Source organism: Pseudophryne corroboree, chromosome 1 (assembly GCF_028390025.1).
Source record: "Pseudophryne corroboree isolate aPseCor3 chromosome 1, aPseCor3.hap2, whole genome shotgun sequence".
Taxonomy (NCBI): domain Eukaryota; kingdom Metazoa; phylum Chordata; class Amphibia; order Anura; family Myobatrachidae; genus Pseudophryne; species Pseudophryne corroboree.
In genome coordinates this window covers 614,782,386-614,804,592 of record NC_086444.1, presented here as the reverse complement: position 1 = coordinate 614,804,592, position 22,207 = coordinate 614,782,386, and the positions used below count along the sequence as shown (strand labels likewise).

Sequence of the window (22,207 nt, the reverse complement as noted above, 5' to 3'; positions counted from 1 at the left end):
CTCATCTTCCTCACCAAACGCACTACGTCTACCTCCCCTCTCCTACAGGCCCTCCACTGGCTTCCCTTCCCTTTCAGAATCCAATTCAAACTTCTCACACTCACTTACAAAGCCCTCACCCACTCCTCTCCCATCTACATCTCTGACCTTATCTCCCTTTACTCTCCCACCCGTCCTCTTCGCTCTGCTAATGCACGCCGTCTTTCCTGTCTTCTGATTACTTCCTCCCACTCCTATCTCCAAGATTTTTCACGTGCTGCTCCATTTCTCTGGAATTCTTTACCTCTCCCCCTCAGACTCTCCACCTCTCTACAAAACTTCAAACGGGCTCTTAAGACCCATTTCTTTACCAAACCTAGCCAAATCTCAACATAACCCTCTGTTCCACAGTCTCTATGTACCCCATCTGTGTCATCCCTGTCTGTCTACCCCTCCCCTTAGAATGTAAGCTCTCACGAGTAGGGCCCTCTTCCCTCATGTGCTTATACTTTTCTTACTTTAATAATCCTCAACTGCCCAGATCCCACAGTTTTTTGACCACCTGGAACTTATCTCTATGTTTACTGGTGTAGTTATGCTTAGTTGCCCTGTACTTGTCCTATATTGTATTCAACTGTAAGTCACTGTTTTCCTATTTTTATGTGCATTTGTACTCTGTAATCGGGCGCTGCGGAACCCTTGTGGCGCCATATAAATAAAGGATAATAATAATACTTGTACTTGCCAAATTAAATCTGATTGTGCGTTGGACCACAATTAACAGTATATGATACCATACTCTCTGTTATTAAGGTGTTAGCATGCATATAACCGCACCGGGGGTGCGTTACGCAAATAGACGCAGCAAAGTATTTTGTATTGTTTTAAAATTAAGTGACTTTTTTAAGAGGAATACTGTACGCATACTGTACCTCCAAACACACAGTTAGCAGAAACTTGTCATAGTCTTGGGGGGAGCAGCGAAGAACATAGTTTCCTCCAATACTGCCATTTTTCTTCAGTTTGTCAATAACAAATTCTGAGCTAAAGCAAAGAAAAAATGAAGCTGGTTAATTAAAGTAGCATGTAAAGCAGATTACTGGAAGGAAGCAGTAGTAGATGACAGAAAACAATCAATGGAGATTTGCATGATATCCACATACTAAAACAAAGTAAATAGATAAAGCATATAGACATATTTATGAAAGTTATGTTGTGAGTAGGGGCGGATTTAGGGGTAAGGGCGCCCCTAGACACAACAGTAACAGCCCCCCCCCCCCCCCCCCCCTTGCCTCATTTTATTACTTTCATTGATTGGTTATAAGCCCTCATTTGATGATAGTTAATTTTATAGAATGATAATAAATAGCCACTAACTATGGCTTTTTTTATTTTTAATTATGTATACATACAGATGGAGCCACTCTCATTGAAATGCTATGTTTCGGTGTATTCCTGGAAATCACTGTAACGTAGCATTTTGTATGCAGATACAGTCACAGTCGCACACAAAATATAAGCATGCTAATATAGGCAATTAAAATAAGATACATTTTCTTTAAAAAAATGCCCAACATTAGCAGAGCTGGATGGGAGCTGCATGGCGTATTGAGGCAGGATGTATGAGGACACATCTGTATCCAAGCAGAGGCAGAGGTCACAGTGTTAATGGCCTTGTGAGTGCTGTGTGTGGGTAGGTTGCAATAGTGTTCGGCATATGTGTAAGAGGCATTGGGGCAGATGTATTAAGCCTGGAGACAGATAAGGAAGTGATAAACCAGTGATAAGTGCAAGGTGATAAATGCACCAGCCAATCAGCTCCTAACTGTTAATTTACATATTGGAGCTGATTGGCTGGTGAGTTTATCACCTTGCACTTATCACTGGTTTATCACTTCCTTATGCCTTCTCCAGGTTAATACATCTGACCCATAATGTGTAAGAGGCATTATATGTGTGACATGTATAAATGCATTAATAATGTGTGACGTGTAAGGGACATTATTTGTATAAGAGCATTAGTAAAGATTGGCATAATGTGTAAGGTGCATTATGTTTATAAGGCCATTAATAATGTGTGTCATATGTGTAAGGGGCATTACTGTGTGGTATTATGTGTATAAATGCATTACTAATGTGTGGCATAATGTGTATAAGGTGCTCTACTGTGTGGCGTAATGTATAGAAAAGGCACTACTGTGTGGTCTAATGTGAATAAAGGGCAATATGGTGTGGTGTAATGTAAATAAGGATCAATTCAGTGTAATGTAATGTGAATAAGGAGCACTACTGTGATTAGGAATGTATATAAGTTAAAATGGTACTACTGTGCGATGTAACGTGAATAAGGGATACTATTGTATGATATAATGTGAATAAAGTTGCACTGCTGTGTGGCATAATTGAATTGGGTTTACTATTGTGTGGCCATGCCCCTTCCCAAAAGAACATGCCCCCTTTTGGGCTGCGCACCGAATGTGTGCACTTTTCCTATTTAAAATAAAGGGGGTAGCAGTACCAAAATGAGGACTGCTATGACTGAGGGGTGATAGGAAAGGGGTGCAGGGTCAGAGGTGGAACGAGCAGTGGTGCTAGGGGGCACCAGCAAAAATCTTGCCTAGGGCATCATATTGATTAGGGCCGGCTCAGCTGCCCCCAAACAAGTGCCGCCCCTAGGCATCTGCCTTACATGTACTCATATGATCATCCTTCTACCAAGTCCACAAAATTAAACATGGTCATTAATGTGAATATCGCTGGTCTCTGAATCCTGATAGCGGTTAATTTTTTGGAATCTGAAAGGCAGTGTGAGTAAAGGAAATCTATTGTAAACTTATATCAAATTATTTATTTATTTATTAAAATGAATAAAAGTACATGATATACTGTACATACACAATAGGAAGCAGACATAAAATGTTGTGTCTAGACCTGTAATATTTTTCCCATTAATTTTAATAGATGCACCATTGCTTTTAGTCAATTAAAATAAAGTAGCTAAAAAGTAATGTAACAATTAAATGACATTGCTTACATTATCTGTCATGTTTTCCACAAAACAAGGAATCTTTCCACCAAAACCAAGATTTTGAATGCCTCTCACCAGAATGAGATATACTAAGCATACACACGGCCCTCATTCCGAGTTGTTCGCCCGCTAGCTGCTTTTAGCAGCATTGCACACGCTAGGCCGCCGCCCTCTGGGAGTGTATCTTCGCTTAGCAGAATTGTGAACGAAAGAGTAGCAGAATTGTGAATAAATAATTCTTAGCAGTTTCTGAGTAGCTCGAGAGTTACTCCTACACTGCGATCAGCTCAGCCCGTTCCGTTCCTGGTTTGACGTCACAAACACGCCCTGCGTTCGTCCAGCCACTCCCCCGTTTCTCCAGACACTCCTGCGTTTTATCCTGGCATGCCTGCGTTTTTCCGCACACTCCCAGAAAACGGTCAGTTTCCGCCCAGAAACACCCACTTCCTGTCAATCACACTCCGATCACTTAAACGATGAAAATTCTTCGTTCGGACGTGAGTAAATCTACTAAGTTTTGTGCTAAATTACTTAGCGCATGCGCACTGCGTACTATGCGCATGCGCATTTTTGCCTTAATCGCTCCGTTGCGAAAATCGGCAATGAGCGAACAACTCGGAATGACCCCCACAGCTGTTAGAGAGAAAACTCAACTTGCACTTTAATGAAAGATTTTGTTTTGTTACCTTTACTTGATGTGAAGTTAAAGGGAGTGTTACTCTGTAACTCACGTGATGGGTCCATGGCACTGATTCTCCAGATTCCACCGCAGGCGTGGAGGTGCTACTTCCTCACAGAAATAATGGTGAGAGTCTGTAGTCAACCGGTAATATCCATCAACCAGAGACACAAAAGACAAGGCTTCCCTAAGGACTGGAAACTGTGACTCCTTGGGGAAATTAATAGGGAACTACTTTAAGTTTAGAAATTTCATCAGATAGAGTTATCTAAAACCCAAGTTAAGGGCCCAACACACTTGCCGATAACGATGATCGATATGAACGATATCGTTCATATTCGTCAGTGTGTATGCATCAATGATGAACGATGCGCGGCCCCGGGAACGTTCATCATTGATCTATCCTCGTTTATACATGCAACTCAATTTGGACGATATAGATGTATGTACTCTCATATCGTACAAATAGACAATCAATATCGTCCAGTGTGTAGGCAAAAATCGTTGGCGGAAATATCGTTGGTCGATAAAATCGCTAGCATCGTCCAGTGTGTAGGGCCCATTAGATATGCTAACATGAAAGAAAGACACAACAAAATAAACACGTCTATCAAGTGTAAACTTTCACAAAACTTGTGTTAAGAAAAATAAAAAACAAAATCTACTAATCATACCTACAGTAGAGTGGCGGTTTTATCTATGGGCTGCAGGACTGCAAACCCCCCAGGTTAAATCTGTCACCCAGCTCAGTGTTAGTGAAGCCAGATGCAGTCTGTGAGACTGCACAGGCTTCACTGTGACTGGCAGTGACTTCCTATTGGAAGTCCTACCTGTCAGTCACAGACGCACAGGGCAGTCCCATTGGGAGGTGTTTCCACCCTCTGGCACAGCCAGGAAGCTACTCCCTGCCTCATCAGCCCTAGTTGGTTTCTATGGACTGGGGCCGATGCAGTCCATAGAAGCCGGGGGTTTGCGCATGCACAGTACCATCGCCGCTACTGCACATGCGCTGTGCCCAGGGATCTGTCAACTCCATAGTACAGGTGCCGGGTACCAGGCGGTGGTGGGGACCAGGCAACGGGGATAACGCAGCAGAGACCCGGCAGCATGGCCAGCGGCAGCCCTCCTCCTCCACCCAGGTAGGAGTCACCGCTGGATATAACTATTTTTTGGACTATAGGCACCAACTGTGGTCGGAATTGGTGACATCACTAATTTTTGCTTTATGACAGAAATATATTATGTTGTACAATCTAATATTTAAATAATACTTTTCAAATATTGAGAGAAATTGTTTAAAAAAAGTTGAAAACTCCAAATTCAAGCATCATCATAATGAATCACAGACAGAGAAAATATTCCAATCAGGATATGACTGAAGGAAGATGACTTTGGTTTATGCACATGTCTATCTTCTACAGATAACTCCTGATGCATTTGTACTGAACTGCACGGCGACTTCCCTGCAGCTGTGCAATTCCATGTAAATCGGAATAAGGCCCTGAATTTTCTTAGTTGGAGAACATTTTTTATGTGAAAATGTAAAATATATGACTGTAGTCAAACAATTTGAACTATTTAAAAATATTACAGATACAGTATAACTCATCACATTTGAAACAAAAAGTCACCCAAATTGCCAACTGTACTGATTGTTTCTATGACTGCAGATTTTGCTAAGGTCAGTTGTGAGATAAGCGGATGTAACAGTGTGTTATTAACAGGTGATTTCAGACAGAAATCCTTATGGCTTCATATTGTATTTGCAGAAATAAAAATTACAACACTATCTGAAGTCATTAGGGGGGTCATTCCGACCCGTTCGCACGCAGCGGTTTTTCGCTGTGGTGCGAACGGGTGCGGAATGCGCATGCGCGGTGGCCGCTGTGCATGTGTGCGACATTGCCCGGCAACAGGGGTCGCCGGGTTACGTCGCGGCTACCGACGGAAGCAGACGCAGCGGCGACCGCTAAGAAGATTGACAAGTAGGAGGCGTGGATGGGCGGATCTGGACCGTTGGAGACCGTTTTCAGGGAGTGGTGAGTAAAACGCAGGCGTGTCCAGGACAACGGTGGGTGGAAGTGTGACGTCAAAGCCTGGCCCATCATCGCTGGATCCATCGCACAGGGTAAGTATGTCCAGCCCTAGTCTACTTCTGCTTGAATTATTTTTTAGCTTAGCAGGGCTGCACAAGCGATCGCAGCCCTGCTAAGCTAAATACACTCCCCCATAGGCGTGGACTATTGATCGCAGCAGCAGCTAAAAGTTGCTGGCTGCGATCAACTCGGAATGACCACCAATATACCAAAATTAAATGTTGTACAGTTAGATCTGACAATATGATAAATATGCACATCATCTAAATGCTCTCCCTTTCTGCCATGTGCCATCTGCATCACCCCACTCACCAGAACCTTGTTGTTTTGCTTGGTGATGGTCACAATGCGTCCTTCTACTATTGTTTGATCAGCATTGGTTTGTGTTATTCTAATGTCCACTATATCTGCAAAGTCACAAAATGGTTGCCACAACTGCAAAAGACACATTGTGTACAATTTAATATTTTCATACTAGTAACAGACAGTGATTTTCTAAAAAGAATATGATAAATGCAGAAATATGGCAAACATAAATGCTGGGTAACTTTAAGTTCTGTGGCTACTATGGGGTCTATTCAATGATTGTCAGATCCTCTCCAACAGAGAGGATCCGATAGTCCAATATTCAATTAGCGGGCAATTCTGACAAGTTTTGCCCGTTTCCGATAATGCTGATCCGACAAGTTTCCTTTATTTTCCAGACAGTGAGGACATGGAAAAGTGTTATATTAGGAAGAAATGTGAAAATACACAATAGATACAGAAAAGTACTACTTTAGCAAGCAACAGTTTTCTAAAGTATTGCATTAGTAAGAAGTAGCAGATAAGTATTAAAAAATGCTATATTTGAAAAGAAGAATTTAAGTAATTTAATGGATGTTCTCAACGGGATGTAGTTGTGTGACTGGCAGTCAGAAGATAGCCGGCCACATTACCTCCCCCTGCACCCCACACCCTCACAACCTTGACGGTCAGTATGCTGACCAACAGGGACTATTCCCACTCGTGGGTGTCCATGACACCCATAGAGTGGGAAAAGAATCCATAGCAACCGCAGGTCACCATGGAGCCTGCAGCATGGTGAGCGCAGCAAGCCCACAAGAGGCTTGTTGCGCTCGCCCCCCGCCGGCATTCCATTGCCAGGATGCCGGCGTCTGTATGCTGACCGTCGGTCACGCAATACATACCTTTCTGAATAAGTCTAATGATGTTTTGAAGTACTTTAGTTATGCTAACCCAGGGTACCCCATGTTCTGAACTTGAACCACTATACAGCTCAGTGGTTGGCAATGGGGCTGATTGGCCAGAGTGTGTCCTGGAGCAGAAGTTAGAATATAAAAGCACACTCTCCTCCTCAGAGGCGTCACCAGGTGTGGTGACACCCGGTGCGCACCCCTGATGTACTGCCGCGATCGCGGCAAAAAGGGGCGTGGCCTTTACAGCTAGGGGCGTGGCTTAGCGGGGATACTGGTATCGTCACTCTGGGGGCGTGCACAGCATCTCCGGAGATGCTGGGCTTCCCCCAGAGACGGTCTCAGTGTGCTGTCGGCTCCTCTGCTATGACAGGAGCCGGGTGCTGTAGCGGAATTTCACACTGCAGCACCTGGCTCCTGTCACTACGGAGGAGCTGACATTTGGTGTCACCCCCTCCAGGTGTCACACCCGGGTGCGGGCCGCACCCCCCGCACCCGCCTTGTGACGCCACTGCTCCTCCTCTTGCTTTGCTGATTGGCCACAGTATGTCCTGGAGCAGAAGTTAGACCGTAAAAGCACACCATCCTCCTCTTGGTTTGCTGATTGGCCAGAGTGTGTCCTGGAGCAGAAGCTAGAATGTAAAAGTTCACCCTTCTCCTCTTACTTTGTTGATTGGCCAGAGTGTGTCCTGGAGCAGAAGCTAGAATGTAAAAGCACACTCTCCTCCTCTTGCTTTGCTGATTGGCCAGAGTGTGTCCTGGAGCAGCAGTTAGAATGTAATAGCACACTCTCCTCCTCTTGGTTTGCTGATTGGCCAGAGTGTGTCCTGGAGCAGAAGTTAGAATGTAAAAGCACACTCTCCTCCTCTTGCTTTGCTGATAGGCCAGCGTATGTCGTGGAGCAGAAGTTAGAATGTAAAAGCACAGCCTCCTCCTCTTGCTTTGCTGATAGGCCAGCGTATGTCGTGGAGCAGAAGTTAGAATGTAAAAGCACAGCCTCCTCCTCTTGCTTTGCTGATAGGCCAGCGTATGTCGTGGAGCAGAAGTTAGAATGTAAAAGCACAGCCTCCTCCTCTTGCTTTGCTGATTGGCCAGAGTGTGTCCTCGGACAGGGATTACAAAGATGTGAAAGCACATACTTCTCTTGCTCTGCTGAGCATGTGCTGGAGCAGGAGGGGAGCAGGAAAGCACGTGGGAATTGTGTGTGTGTGTGTGTGTGTGTGTGTGTGTGTGTGTGTGTGTGTGTGTGTCTTTTATTTTGTGTGACTCACCAGGGACCAAGTCTCAGTTTGAGAGCTACAGCTCTATCTATATCACAAACAATTTAGTGCACATACCTCCATATAGTCCTAGATGTATAGCCCTAGGCACTTGTACAATGGACTGTACTTGAGTCCACAGTACCAAATATTTGAACATGCTGTTGATGTCATTAGATTAAATAAATATATAAACACAGACCTCCATGTCTCCCAGGAAGCATGTGGCCTGGGCAATTGCCGTGTTTTCCCTCACCAAACACTGTCCAAACCCTTTCCTCTTCATGTCCATCTGCATAGTTGTTCCAATAATATGTAATATTAAAGCTGAATATAGCTCTGTTACAGTTTACCATGTGAATGATTACATATGCACTGTACAGAGCTGTAAAATATAACTGGCACAATATAAAATAAATGAGCGATAACAGCATAGAGGTCACTAGCATTAGATATTGTCAGATATCACCCCATCACAGCTTCCCTGGTTACTTATCTACTCACTCACCTCACTCTCTGCCTCTCTCCAGGTGATGCCTCCCATACTAGAAACTTTAAAGACCAGATCCTTTCCACCTTTCTGGGTGCTTTTGACAGAAAAGGTCTCTGTCCCAAAGTCCTGGTAGAGTTTCTCTATATCTACTAGGTATTTTATTTTGATGAGAGGAACACTGAGTGTACAGGCACGGATCTTCTTCAGAGATTTCTGAACACTCCGGCGCAATCTCTTTCGACAAAACAAGTTCAACTTCACAATGCTCTCCCGGAGGCTCTGGGGAATACAGTGCTTGTAGCTGCACAAGGAGGACAAAGCAAAATACAGAACTGGGAACTATGGTGAGACTCACCATTACAATGTAATAATGCTTATGTACTGTATAAACCACATGCATGCAAGTGGACCCACCTCGCTGCCTGGAATTTCAATGTGCATGCCCATTTTTCTGGTTCTTTGGAGATGTCCCTTTAAAATCAGGTGTGGATCATTAGGTCAACAGTGAAAAGGTCGGCAGTGTCTAGGTCGACCCCAATAGGTTGACATGGACATGGTCAACATGGACAAACGGTCGACATGGTCAAAAGTTTTTTTTTCCAGTTATGGGAAAGCAAAAACTTTCACCATTTCTAGAGGATAACCCGCACCAAGAAAAAACTATTTTTGGTATACAGTCATAAATTGGGGTGCCTTTAATATGTAGTTTGAGTTTATTAAATAAAGACTTGTGTATAATTCTCTTAATAGACAAACATATGGTGTATAATCACCAGATTAGCAATATCAGCAATTGAATACTAGAGTGTCCAGATAATGAAGTAATTGGAATAATGTATTTAATAAACTCAAACAGAGGGGCTTACATTTAGCATCTATTTACACATTAACAGCATATTCACAGCCTAACAACAGGGGCAATGAATCACGATGACAACACTGTGACAGTACAGTACAGTTTCTGAATAACAGTGTATCAGCACAGTGACATAGTAACAGAGTTTCCTTATTAAATACATTGTAACAGTTCCAGTCAACACAAGACTCACAGGTTTCTGTACAAATGTAGCACTGGCACAGTGCTTTATATAAACTAGGGAAGTGAGTTACTGTTACGATACTATGATAGTATAGTTACTATTTTTGGGTGACAGCATATAAATTGATGGTAACAACAACAGGAGTTTCCCTCGCAATATATTGTATTATAACAGCTCCAGCCAATATAATATTCATAGGTCTCTGTATAGACCTAACACTGATACAGTGCTTCATATCAGTTAATCTAGGGTTCATATATATGTGAATTCAATATAAGGTAACACACAAAGGACACAACACATTTGCTATTGTTTTTAAATCTTTATCCACTGTATGTTTATTCTTTTTCAAACTAATTTCTTCTCCTGATTTTAATACTTCGCTCGATATATTCAATAGGACGTAACAAATCCTTAAGTTACAGCAAAAATTGATTTATAATGAAAATTTGTGTAATGTGGCAGTAGCCAATATTTGTTTATTATTGTAGGGGAGATATATATCCTTAATAAAGATTATACTTTAATGATTTAATTGGGGTGTGTGCACCCGAGATAACTGGTTTCTTTTTTCTTTTCACTCTCTATGGGGATTTGACAATATGGTCAAAAGGTTGACATGAGGTTTTTTAATTAGTGTACCGTGTCCCCCCACATGGCTCGCTTCACTCGCCATGCTTCGGGCAAGGTTACTTTTCTCAATCATAGTCCATGTGGATGGTAAAGTATGAAAAAGTGAAAAAAAATTGAAGAAAGCAGATGTCGCCAATATGCGCTGTTGACCACTGCCATGTCAATCTTTTGACCGTGTCAACCTAATGCAAGTCAACCATAAGTGGTAGACCTATTGACTGTCGATGTTTTTACTGTTGACCTAAAATGCGGATACCTTTGAGATCGGTCAGAGTAGCCAGCACAGGAAACCCCTCTCCTGATCTGCAGAATCCATGCACTTGCCCTAGTATGTAACCAGGAATCACAGGGTGCCATATCAAAATTTTGAAGGGACCTCAAAGTCCAGTATTACCATTCTGGAGACACCAGCTCTGCCATGGACAGGGACAGATGCATGTATTGACCCAGTTCTTTCAGTTCCTGGAAGATGCATCAAACCATTGCAATAGATAAAGTGAAGTTGCCCATAGCAACACTCAGATGATGTCATATTTTTAATGTGTGCTAGATAAATGATAGAAGCTGCTTCGTTGCTATTGGCTGTGATAAAAGCGGAGATCAATAGCAGCTGTTTCAGTTGCTGTATTGGCAGTTGCCCCTCTATGCAAGCAGGTTCATTTGCATAACAAGCCACAAAAGTCACAAAATTCCGTTCACCCTGCAGGAGTCCACTTTTGCACATTTGTAAATGATATTTAGAGGTTACATTACACCCAAATGATCTAACAATATAGCATCATCTCTGCTCACCTAACACTGCTGAGTATCTGTTTGGGGGTTTTGTTATTCTCCTGTGCCAGCCTTATAATATCTAATACTGCCAGGGCTAGGCACTGCTCCTGTACATCCATGTTCTCAGGCAGCAGCATTAAACCATTTATGAAGTCACTGCGACACTGAAATGACAAGGACAGAGACTATTTTTAGTCACAAAGAATTACACACAAGAATGTCAATGAAAGAAAACTGTTCAATGTATGTTTTAATGATTTTCTGTCTGTTTGTTTGTTGTTTGTTTTTTTAAATTAAAGCAGTGCCAATTTGATGCCCTAGACAAGATTCTGGAACATATTTAAAAAACATAATTATCTAAAAAAAAAATCAGGAAAATGTGATATTTATGTTTTTTGGAGATGGAGATTAGTTTCTCTTTTTCAGTGGCCGTTGCAGCACAGTCCAAAAGTAAAATAGGGGAGCCACACCAACCACCACTCCAAACACTTGCAGACATTATTGACCGGGACACACTGGCAGCTGGTGATCGACTGCAGCCGTCTACAGTTCAGCTCGAACCCGCCGGGGGTGGTGAGCAGAATTGTGTGAAAATTGATCCATTTGGGCACCCATTCAGCACTTTTCCCAATCGCGCCTATTAGCTTTGTCAGGTTTAGCCGCTTTACAATGTAAACCCGACACTAATGGGCGCGATCAGCGCAGTAGGGGACTTAAGTTGTATATTGCCCCCTGCAATCTCCCGCCACTATAGACGGGAGATTGGGGGCGATAACACACGGGGTAATTCAGAGTTGATCGCAGCAGCAAATTTGTTAGCAGTTGGGCAAAACCATGTGCACTGCAGGGGGGGGGGGCAGATATAACATTTGCAGACAGAGTTAGATTTGGGTGGATTATTTTGTTTCTGTGCAGGGTAAATACTGGCCGCTTTATTTTTACACTGCAATTTAGATTTCAGTTTGAACACACCCCACCTAAATCTAACGCTCTCTGCACATGTTATATCTGCCCCCCCTGCAGTGCTCATGATTTTGCTAACAAATTTGCTGCTGCGATCAACTCTGAATTAGGCCCATTGTACAGTGACCAGGAGCACAGTGTGACACACACACACACACACACACACACACACACACACACACACACACACACACACACACACACATTGTACAGGGTCCAGGGGCACACTGATACACGCACAGATTTGCATACCTCCCAACTTTGTAGGTGCTAGGGGTGGGACGCTCAAAAAGGGACCTGGAAAGGGGTGTGACTTAGCGTTAGAGGGCGTGGCATTGACATAGTGGTCGTGTCCTATCATTACAAAACCATTTTCAAGGCATTTTGGGGGCATGCCCAGCGCTCCCCTCCCAGCCCCCTGCTCCCCTCCCAGCACTGAATAGATGCTGTGCGTGTGCGCACAGCATGTATTCAGTAATCACCTGCTGCTTTGCAGAGCAGAGCAGCGGGTGATCAAAGCCTCCCCCAACTACCTCCCTCAGCCGTGCGGGACACTGCGGTCCACGGGAGGGACAGTGGGACAGTGTCAAAATAGCGGGACTCTCCCGCTGAAATCTGGACAGTTGGGAGGTATGTACAGAGGGGCCCAGCTATGCAGAGGGACATACGCCGATGACACCACCGTCATCCGCCTCATCAAGGATGGGGACATATCGGCCTGTAGACGGGAAATAGACCGGTTGGCCCAGTGGTGCAGCCACAACAACCTTGAGCTCAACCCCCTCAAAACTGTTGAGATGATAGTGGGCTTCAGGAAGAAGTCAGTTAGTGCACCTCCGCTAACGATTGCTGACAGTGTGGTATCGCTAGTGGACTCCTTCAAGTTTCTAGGGACCACAATCTCCCAGGACCGTAAATAGGGGTCCAACACTGATGCCACTGTCAGGAAAGCACAGCAGAGGTTGTTCTTCCTTAGGCAACTAAGGAAGTTCAACATCCCACAGAAGCTTTTGCTCCTCTTCTACTCCGCGACTGTGGAGTCGGTACTGTGCTCCTTCATACTGGTGTGGTACAGCTCCGCCAGCGCGAGGGACAGATGCAGGCTCCAAAAGGTGGTCAGAACTGCAGAGAAGATAATCAGGGCTGACCTTCCCTCAGTCCAGGACCTATACCTGTCCAGAGCTAAAAAGCGGGCAACGAAGATAGTAAAGGACCAGCTACACCCCGACCACGGCATGTTTAACTTGCTTCCTTCAGGCAGGCATTACAGGGCCATCCCCGACAGGTCCACCAAAAGCCCCAAAAGTTTCTTTTCCCAAGCGGTCCGTCTGCTGAACTCCTGAACATTGACTGACTAGACGTACATGTAACTAACTTGTGTCCCAATGGTATTCCTATCTGTATGACTTTACTTGCCCCCTCCCCCTACCTGCTTATCTGTTACCTACTTGGCTGTTGTATAGCATACTGAAGACAAATTCCTAGTATACGCAAGTATACCTGGCCAATAAAGCTGATTCTGATACCTTCCTATATCTGTCATAGTAGCAGTTAGGCGCAGGCAGTCACAGTGCTACCAGGGACCGCAAGTAGACCCTGACCATCATTGGCTGGGAGGCACCAGCGTATGTGAAGTGAAAGTGGGCCGAGCAGCGGCAGCAGTGGGTGACCAGTCCATGGCAGTGGCGGCAGGACTTATCAAGGATGATGCAGACCTTGATGGCACCCTTACAGTTTGCCGAGACATGCAGCTGCATATCGTGCCGAATGGGTCGGCCGGCCCTGTCTCGAGCATTCCAAGCTCCAACTTATCTCTTTAATAAGCTCTCATAACTTGCTTACCTTTACTGTCTTCCCGCTGCTTCTCTGCCCTGCAGTGTGCTCTCTGCTGTGAGTGATGCTGACGTTACCTTAGGAAGCTGCAGGAGCTGTATGATCGGCACTTGGCTGGGCTTTACTGGCTTTCTGGTGCAGCTGCCTGTCATATAACATGTTATATAATATGATAGGCAACGGAGCAGCTGAGCCGGAAAACCTCTACATCCCATCAAAGTATAGCCACTGTCAGCTGGGACTTCAGATATCTGGAGCCAGTGCAACAGATCTTAATGGCCCCATACACTACAACGATATGTCTGAGTCCGCAGTCGGATGCAATTTTCCTTGAACCCCCCCGGGACGTTCCCGGGAGTGATTCCATATGATTTGGTACTTTTATGCTATTTTTGCATAAGATATAGCGCATGCGATTGATGAAGCCGCTATAAATCGCATGCAATATATCGTATGGCATACAATTGTACCATAAGATATATCTGATGGGCTGAATAAGAGAGCTAGGGGGGCTGGGAGTGTCCTATGATAAAAACAGCTTATCCATCTTTTGCATGTTGTGCCAAATTGAGCAAAATAGCAAAGATGTAGGTAGACACATCTGTACATTGCATGCAATATATCACATGCACAAAAACCACACTTTTTCCATCTGATTCCATCCAATTCCGATATATCGTTAGTGCAGCACCAACGACCTAGGGGCTCCTATCCGATGCTAACGGGACCACGTATCGGATTGGATCGAAAACACATACAATTTGACACTTTTCATTCGATATATCAGCCCGAAAGGTCGGAATCGCATGAAATCATGCATAATCATTGTAGTGTATGGGGCCCTTTAGATGTCCAACCTGCCTCAATGCTTTTTCAGATGTCACTAGGCATTTGCCTATACTGCCTATGCTCAGGGCCTGCTCTGTCTGAGAGTATAGGATTTAGATTACATATTCCCTTGATGCTTTCTGGCAGCAATGATTTCAGTCCATTATGTTCAGACCTTTACAATTTATTTTGAGGGTACAGTTCATTCAGTGATATTATGCCGCAAGAGACCTTAATAGTGATATCCAAAGCTTAGTAAAAAGGGGTGATTTAGTTAATGCAGAGAAGTAAACCTGCAGTGCAGACTGACGTAAAGCCAGTACAGTGGCCATCCTTAGCAAGAGGATATACAAAATACTATGCTTAGGACTTCACACTCAGGATGAGAGATGCTCAGACTAGCTAAAGATTTTATATTCACTGGAATTCCTAAAATTTCAGAAAATAAAAAAATAAAAATAACTAGAGAGTGTTAAACAGATTTCACCATATTCAAGCCTGTAAAATTTGCGGCAATTATGGGTTTTTTTTCACTCAAAAGGTAACTTGCTTGAAAAACAAACAAACAGACTTGAGACAGCAAGCTTGGCTTAACTAACAGTCTAAAATAATAGACCTGGCTGTGAGCGACATGTTGCCCCCCCCCCCCCCCCCCCCCCCCTCTCCTCACCAAATAAGTAACCAGAACCGGACCTCTCAGCCTGGGTTGGTATGAAATATAAGGGAACAAAAAATGGTGTGTGATTACCAGTTAACTAGCAGAGGGCTGATGCTATTTATGGAGGGACCCCGCCAATAATGGGGTTCTCCCTCAAGGAGATCAATCAGCCCAGGGCTATGCCCTGCACTCCTGGTGGCAGTGGGTGTAGGATTAATTGTTAAAGAATAGATAATAATATTGTTTATTACAAGTGGACTGCAAGTCCCATCAAGCCAGCACTGCCATGGAAATGAATGGGAAAGCACTGATTGACTTAGAGTGAGCACTGTCATAGCAACCATTCCCAAATGTCCCCATCTTTCATGCAGTAGTCCAAATGGAAATGACAAAAAGGAAACCAGATAGATGGTAGCGACTTGGTATTAAATAGCTATTATGTTAACAAAGGGGCTGATATCTCAAACCTTATTTGATCCCTATTTCTTTGTAACGATAGCCCTATGTCTATCCCATGCATGTTTAAATTGCTCTACTGTCTTAGCCTCTACCGCCTCTGATGGGAGGCTATTCCACTTGTCCACTACCCTTTCTGTGAAGATATTTTTCCTCAAATTTCCCCTGAACCTACTTCCCTCCAGTCTCAGTGCATGTCCTCGTGTTCTATTGCTTCTCTTCATTTGAAGAATGTTTCAGATGGATCTCTGTGCATCGATTGCAACAATGCAAGCTCACATAACTGCCTTGATCTGTGGGACTGTTGAGGGCACATTACAGCTGGAACGAGGGGGAGCATTTGAAAAGCCGCTCTTTTGGGACTTGCCCAGCACCCTTCTCACGTCCCACTTCATATGTTCTTATCTCCCCTCTTTGCTCCCCACCTCGTCCTTTCTCTCTCCCTCCCTTGAACCTAACACTCCCCACAGGGGTGCATTAAGATAGGAGGGGGCCCATGTGTAGTCTCTGTCAGGGCCCCCTCCTCTCTCCCTTGCCACCAGCGAACTCTCTCTGGTGACGGCTATAGTAGACTCTAGCTTTGTGCTAGAGTCAACTGCGCATATGCTGGACTCCGGGGAAATTTTTTGCATGCGCAAAATGCTGGGAAAATGGACTCTGGAAAGGTGAGTAATGAAGAAATGGATGCCGCGTGTGTGGTGTGGGCCTCCCTGGACCCGATGGGCCTTTGTGCACACTACACCCAATACACCCAATATAGATATGCCACCGACACCACCTCATTTCGGTTCAGCTGAAAATGTACCCTGTAAAGTCTCATTACCGTCCAAGCACAGCGTGTGTGTGTGTGTGTGTGTGTGTGTGTGTGTGTGTGTGTGTGTTTGCGTGTGTGTGTGTGCGTGTGAATAGATGATATGGAAAAAGACCAGATACAGGTCGAAACGCATTGACAGTGGCTGTGACCAGACTTTAAGCTTCCAAACCAGAAGGATCTATGCCGTGGGTACCCACATTACCTTCTTTTTAGAGAAATCCAGAGCTCTTAGGTATTTGTATGGTAGGTGGGACCCAACAACCTACATCTCGGTAGGATCCATGATATTCTATTTTTGGACTGAATGTTGTTTTAAGTCTTGCTATTCTCCCTTTTTTAAAAGGATCATTTGTTTATTTATCCATTTGTTTACTGAATATGTTTTGTAAATGCAATAGATCTATGCAGTTATATATGTATGTGAGATTGATACGTCAACATTATTTACCTTTTGCTAAAGGATGATGATTTATTGATTAGTATTTGTCTTTTAAAATTTACCTTTGGTTGTTTGCTACTCATTGAAACAGTATCTACAGACTTTGAATGTGTGCCCCATCCAGTGGCATATCTATAATGGGTGCAGTGTGTGCGGTGCACACGGGCACCTGGGTCCAGAGGGGGCCCACACCACGCACACTGCACCCATTTCTTGTATACTTACCTTTCTGGTGTCCGTGTATGGGCCCCTCCTCTCCTGTAGCTGGCAGAGCCGCCGGCAGCGCTCTGAGCACTAGAGACTCTGAAACAGTGCCAGAGTCTACGGCATATGCTCAGGTCTCCGAAAAAATGGCCGCCATGCCTCCTTTCTGGATATGCCCCTGGCCCCATCCTGTGAATTACATTTATGTGAGCCAATGTGTTAGTGCCCAAGCAACCAAACACCAGAGTTCCTTTTTATTGCCCTCTTTATCCCATTTATAGGTGGAGGGACCTTTGGTTTTCTAGGTAGCTCTCATATACACATACGTGTCCACCTTCTTTTCCCAGTCTATGTAATACCTACAATACAATTCGCTGCTAGGGTATAGTCCCTAAAACAGGGAAGATTAACCCCTTCAAGATCCAAGGGATACTGTAGTTTAAATAAGGAAATGTAGGGATGTTGACTGGCCCAGTTGAACTTAATGATTCACGTATTAAGTAAATGTAAGTCTGTTTTGGGTGGGAAAAAGTTCAGGGCAGGGAAGTTAACCAATTAGTGATGCTAGGGATGTGCTGAGAAATACATTTCCACGTATTATAAAGTTGAAGTAACACACTCAAAAAGAAAGTGTCTTCTCAATTCCTCACGGGCTCCTGAGAAAAAGGTCAGAGCTTCCGTCTTGGTGTAATTAACATGGAACCTGACAATGGAATGAAAGTCTCCCAATAGTTTTAGATCAGAGATTCCCTCACATGGTTGTTGAAATACAGTAATACTGTACTATAGGCCATCTGCGAATGCGGACACTTTAAGTCCAACAAGCCCTATAGTGATACTTTTCCAAGTGGAATTATTTACGAAATGCCAAATCAGTGCAAGTTTAAAAATTGAGATAGGGCAGCCCTTAATGGTTCAAGTAGTTGTTGCTTGCTTCCAGATCTCATTAGGTCGCATCTCTAGGAGACATGCCCTTACTGTACCCAGCGTATGCTTGGCCGCCTATGTTTCACTTCTCCAGGCTTTAGGAGATGCAACCATAAAATGCACACAAATCTACATATGGATTAACACCACAAATACTGCTCTACTCCTAACTCTAAATGAGGCTTGTGGTATGAATCCTGTATAAGAGAAAAAAATCATTTCAATTGAATTAAAATTTCCATTCACAGCTTATTAAACACCATGTAAAGGCATCACTCATAACTTACTTGGGCAAAGAGATAGTCTATGACCTGGTAGCTGAGAATCGGGTCATGAGTCAAATCCATGAGGCTGCAGCGTGTAGATTTTTGTTCACCTGAACCAATCCAACTGGGGAAGAAGAACCTTTTCATGGACATAAATAATTAAGAAATGTCATTAATAAAACATGTAATAGAATGGTTCTTCTGATAAACTAAGCTACTGTATAAGTGAAAATAAAATAATATTAATATTATTTATTCATTACTGACTGTCCCAGCGGTGATGTGAGCCAGGCAAAAGTGATTCATCTACTCTGGGGGACCCCAATCTGGCCTTCAGGAGCTGACAGTACTGTACTGTATATGTTCCAGAACCCATAGATGATCTAGACAGCAGAAGGAGGGTCTCCAAATACATATCACCAAGCATACCCCCACCCTTCCAACAGATTTTAATGATTACTTTATATGCCCCTACACAACATAGGGGCAGATCCAGAGAGGGACGCAGTAGCTACAGCCGCTGCATCTTTATACGCTGCAGCTGTGCCAAAATATGTACTAGAAGGCATCTGTAGAAAGATGCCCACTGCACACTCTTGTGATCCACTGCTGTTTCCGAAGACACAGCATCGGATCTGTGTAAACATTGTTATCCAGGTAACCCTCAGGGTTTATTGTGGAGAGGGGGTCTGGACTGCACACCCTGGCTACTTATAATGGGATGTCCTACCTAGCTGGGACTTATTACTACAACATAGAAACAAAACAGCAGGTGCACCATACAACCATTGGAGTTATAATAAACTGAACCATACATCATATGTGAAAGGGTGAGGTTAGCTGATTAATGTTAAAAGTGTTCAAAAAGTGTAAGATGTTACATAAATAAAAAAACAAACTATGTGATTTAGGTGTTCAAAATAAATGTAAGATGGTGATGCCCCAAAACGCCCCAGCCAGAGCAATCCAAGGAGCCCCACGCCCCAAAAGTTCACCCCTCAACTGACTTTTTTTTTAATTTATGAAAAAAATAGCTTCACTGCATAAAACATCAACATTGCTTCCATCTCTGAATCAGGAACCAAGTCTGCATATCATGTGCTGAATAAAGAACTGTGTGGTGAATGTGTTATACCCACACGTATCATGTGGCTATAACGCTTCCTGCTTTGCCTCTTTTTACCGAGGTGAAGCAGGAAGCTACATCAACACAATGTATTATCATCTTGAGTGAAAACTCCCCCCCTCCAGCGATCTATGACAGATCGCACAGCCATCAGCCTAGTGCTAATGCACTGTGTCTCCCTTTCTGGCGAGATCTCACATGCAGCCTGGAGCCGCTGCCGCAACAGTCGGGGACAGTGCTATCCCTGGCAGTGGTGTATGGGCAACAACAACTGCAGCTGTCATAACCAAGAGCTGCAGATGTCGGAACAGTCAGTGCCACTGACCATTTTTATATTTCCCTGCATATCGGCATTCTATCTAAAAGATAGCAGCAAAGATAATGACACTGGCGCATAGCGCCCCTGTCACTGGGCACACACCACACAGTCTTACATGGGGGAGAAGCGGTATCAGCGCATATAATGTGCTCTGATACCACTCTCCCCCATATCTGAGGATCTTACATCTACCACTTTATCTGACCTTGATATAAGCTAAGTATATATCTGCCCCCTGACACACAGTAACTTCTGCTTAAACAGGAAAACAGACACATTACCTGATGCGATAAACCACAACGTGAGCAATGCAACCATCCACTGTGAATATGTGGTTTGGATTATACCAGGTCTTGAGATCTGGAGATGCCAGTGAAAAAAAGGAATGATATACAGGCAGGATTCCTGTTGGGCAAACAGGAGTTTATATAAATTATGAGGTGCCGCAAATTACTGTACATCTTATTCTCAGGATTAAATAGATAAATATCTTACTTGATGTGGCATAATCAAACAGAGGTAATCTTTAAACCTGCTATACTGTATATTGGTTTTATATTTAGATTGGACAACTCCCTAAGACTATGACTAGCAGATGGCCACATAGGAGTACTCTTAACACAATATGTATGCCAGTATGCCAATATCAACATTATTTTAAAACGTTTGGTCTATGAAGTGAGCTCCATGTAGAGCGATAACTCTAAATATCACAGCAGATGCATATATTTTGCTTATTACAAATATGCTCGACTTTTTGTCATGTCAGAAATTTGTAGGTCTGTCCAGGTTAAGATAAAAGTTGCTGCAGTATAAACGTATGTATAAAGTATATGGATGGAGACAGCACATGCCCCCCCTCCTCATTTACAGTAATAGACCCCTGATTCTATGTTATAAATTCCTGCAGTCCTATGGTTATAATATGCTCCTAGACCATTAACACTTGTGTTCTTTATTCCGGATGTAATCAGGATCCCTGTGGTCAGAATCACGACGCTCACAATGCCAATGGATGCCCAAGGTGAGTATTCGGGTTAGGGTTACTTTTAGGTAGTGGGGTAACTCCCGAAGACAGTGGAAGCACTGGCCTCCGTGCCCCAGCTGTCAGGTGGGCATCAAGGAGAAAAGACTGAGGGGGCTGCTAAACTAGGACAGATAGTGATTTGCTACAGTCACTGCTAACTGTTGTCTTGCTCATAAGCCCCCTTAGTAACCCCCTTGAGCTGAAAAGTCCTGTAATGTGCGTGATAAGAGCAGCAGAGTGAGGCATATCAAAGTGTGCATATAGTGAGCTCTACTGTTGTGTCTTACATGATGAAAGAAAGGAGAGCAGGAGTGATTTTAAGGAAGTGTTCTGATTGTTAAAATAAAACTTTTAGAGGGGTATTTATCAAATCTTGGAGAGAGATAAAATTGTGAAACATAAAGTACCAACCAATCAGCTCCTGTCATTTGTTAAACTTACAGCCAGTAAAATGTAAGGCAGAAGATGATTGACTGGTACTTTATATCTCACATTTTCATCTCTCTCCAAGTTTGATAAACCCCCCTCAGAGTTCTGTTTATTATCATTTGAAGCCAGCATCTGAAAATAATCACCAAAATTATCCGCAATAAGGAGTCTATAGGGTCTCCCAGATATACCATTGGCAAGTTGCCAGGACAGAGGCTTCAATAGGAGCAATCCTGGTGACCACTGAGATGCAATGTTTTACTTTTTCCCTTGCTACTGCACAAGTGATGATGGGTACCAGCACATGTGCAAGACAGAGCCACTGGGGAAGTGGAGCACCACTTTCTGTTTCGCCTCTGGCACCTGGTATGAACCTACCCCCAGCTTTTAGTGTAGGGTTAGGCACTAAGGGGATGGTTAGGGTTAGACTGCGAGAGGGGACAGTTAGGGTTAGGCTGCGAGTGGGGAAGGTTAGGATTAGGCTGTAAGAGGGGACAGTTAGGGTTAGGCTGCTGGAGGAGATGTTAGGGTTAGGCTAAGAGAAGAGATGGTTAGGGTTAGGCTGCGAGAGGGGACAGTTAGGGTTAGGCTGCAAGTGGGGAAGGTTAGGATTAGGCTGTAAGAGGGGACAGTTAGGGTTAGGCTGCTGGAGGAGATGTTAGGGTTAGGCTAAGAGAAGAGATGGTTAGGGTTAGGCTGCGAGAGGGGACAGTTAGGGTTAGGCTGCGAGTGGGGAAGGTT

The 22,207-nt window shown here is 43.8% G+C and overlaps 1 protein-coding gene across 1 annotated transcript in view; it reads right to left on the bottom strand.

Annotated features, from left to right (window-relative positions):
- Window positions 1-22,207, bottom strand: part of JAK3 (Janus kinase 3) — a 200,923-nt gene that overhangs the window by 165,423 nt on the left and 13,293 nt on the right. The window contains exons 3-9 of the mRNA XM_063914414.1: window positions 20,292-20,415; window positions 18,587-18,704; window positions 11,196-11,341; window positions 8,746-9,031; window positions 6,095-6,217; window positions 3,739-3,896; window positions 912-1,023 (exon numbers count right to left, since the gene is read on the bottom strand). Of these exons, the coding sequence (XP_063770484.1) occupies window positions 912-1,023; window positions 3,739-3,896; window positions 6,095-6,217; window positions 8,746-9,031; window positions 11,196-11,341; window positions 18,587-18,704; window positions 20,292-20,415 (1,067 nt within the window). The remainder of the gene's footprint in view (window positions 1-911; window positions 1,024-3,738; window positions 3,897-6,094; window positions 6,218-8,745; window positions 9,032-11,195; window positions 11,342-18,586; window positions 18,705-20,291; window positions 20,416-22,207) is intronic.